General features: G+C 34.0%; 1 protein-coding gene across 1 annotated transcript; it reads left to right on the plus strand.

Annotated features, from left to right (window-relative positions):
- The first annotated feature begins 243 nt into the window (after positions 1–243).
- Positions 244–1,562, plus strand: LOC110927674 (ATP-dependent DNA helicase 2 subunit KU70-like). The gene is made up of 3 exons (XM_022171153.2): positions 244–924; positions 1,080–1,140; positions 1,236–1,562. The coding sequence occupies exons 1-3, from the start codon at positions 836–838 to the stop codon at positions 1,353–1,355; spliced, it is 270 nt and encodes an 89-aa protein (XP_022026845.2). The 5' UTR covers positions 244–835; the 3' UTR covers positions 1,356–1,562.
- Positions 1,563–2,231: the final 669 nt, after the last annotated feature.

The following is a 2,231-nucleotide window of genomic DNA, read 5'->3' on the forward strand; positions in this document are numbered from 1 at the left end:
TTTGTCCTTTATCTTTATAGCACTTTACAGGCGGTGTCCTTTTTTTCAAATGTTAACAGGCGGTGTCCTTTAGTAGGTATTTTGTTACAAGTTTTGTCCTTTCCACCCAACCTGGTTAAAAAACTCAGTTAATTTGTGGCACATGATAAGCACATGAGGGTAATTATGTCTTTTCGCCCATCCCTTCATTTTCCCCTTTTATAGACCACAGAAACCCTAATCAAACCAAAACAGCAGGAATTGATGATGAAGAATGACAATGGTGACGACTAGGGTTTACAAGAATCAATGATGAAGAATGACAATGAAAAAGGTGTGGTGAGGTTATAGTGGTGCTTGGTGATTGGCAGTAAACCCGACGGGGGCGGTGGTGGGTGGTGCAATCTGATTGTGGCGATGGATGGTTCCAATCTGATGGGGCCGGTGGTGGGTGTTGCAATCTGATGGGGATGGTGTCGAAAATCACCGGCATCCCTAATTTCATCATCAAAACCAACGCAAATCACCTGCATCTTCATCGGAGTTGGAGAAATCTGGCGAGTCTGATCAGTTCAGGGAATTGCAGATTGTATATTTGAAGAAAGTAAGAGTGTAATCATGGTGGTTGTAAAGGTTTGAAATGAGAAATTAGAAAATGGCAATGGCAGATGCAATGTGTTTTTTGTAATGCCATTGGGTTTATTGTAATGTCAATTGTTCTTGATTCCATGTTTGGTGTTTTGCAATTTCCAGCAACATTATTGAACATAACATAAAACAAATTGCAGAACCTATCTGACTTTAAATATGTTCAACAAGTCAAGTAGATGTTAAGCTCTGTTATTATTATTTTTTTATGCAAGTAGTTTTTATGTTTTTGCAGGAAGTCATGGGAAGCACATGCATTTTCATTGCTCTTTACAGATTTATGATACGCCTCAAACGGTTAGTGTTTGAAATTACTCAATTAGTATTTTATTATCTCAAGAAAATTCTGTAATTGATCACGTTAATTAGATAGGTCTGATAGATATTTATAGTTAACATATGTATGTTTTTTAGGATTTTGTGGAAGTCTTTTATATGTTTTGTGATTTCAGTTTTGCAGTTGCGTTTTACGGGAGTTCATCTCGACCTCAGTTGGTTGCTCTGGTTGCGCAAGTAAGATATGGTCAAATTCATGGGTCAAACCAGTTACTTTTATTCTTCATCTTATTTTCTTGTGATTATTTTCAATTTTATTTCTTAAATTACAGGAGGAAATCATCGACGGTGGTGGTCAGATTGAGCCGCCAGGAATGCACATTATATATCTTCCGTATTCAGATGACATAAGACCCATTAAGAAACGAAGTAGGTGGCGACAGAGGTGGTGATTGTGGGTTGGTGGTGGTTCTATTATGGTTTGGATGGATGAATTTGATTAATTAGGGAGAAAAACTGGGTGGGTTTAAGGAGAATTGAGGACTTGTATTTAGAGTATTTACAAAAATTGTCCTTTATATGTATAAAGACTAAACTACCCTCAAGTGACTTGCATGTGACTATATTTAACAAGAAAATCTAACCAGGTTGGGTGGAAAGGACAAAACTTGTAACAAAATACCTACTAAAGGACACCGCCTGTCAACATTTGAAAAAAAGGACACCGCCTGTAAAGTACTATAAAGATAAAGGACAAAACTTGTAATTTTTCCTTAAAAATAAAAGGACAATTGGTTTTTAATAAACCAACCTTTGTTCCGTTGGTAAATAATAATCTTACCTACGTAATTGGTATACAATAATCCTACCTATCAACATGTTGGTACTCAATGAACTTTCGTTAATTTTTTTAACTGAAGTTAGTTTTTAAGTTTTATTTATTACACAAGCACTCCCTGTAGTTGTAATTTACTAGTACACATATGTATATATAAAATTTAATTAAATGGCCCTTGACGTTTTTTTGTTTTACAAAATAGTTAAAACTAGTAAATTATAACTACAGGGTTGTTTGTGTAATAAATAAAACTTAAAAACTAACTTCAGTTAAAAATAATTAACGGAAGTTCATTAAGAACCAACATGTTGATAGGTAGGATTATTGTATACCAATTACGTAGGTAGGATTATTATTTACCAACGGGACAAAGGTTGGTTTATTAAAAACTAATTTTTCAAAATAAAATAATATATTATTTTTAACTATTTAGATTGCGATGCTTTCTATAATAAAATCTTAACATGGCATATTCTAACATTTAAATAAA

The sequence above is a fragment of the Helianthus annuus genome, chromosome 3, assembly GCF_002127325.2.
Source record: "Helianthus annuus cultivar XRQ/B chromosome 3, HanXRQr2.0-SUNRISE, whole genome shotgun sequence".
NCBI classification, from domain to species: domain Eukaryota; kingdom Viridiplantae; phylum Streptophyta; class Magnoliopsida; order Asterales; family Asteraceae; genus Helianthus; species Helianthus annuus.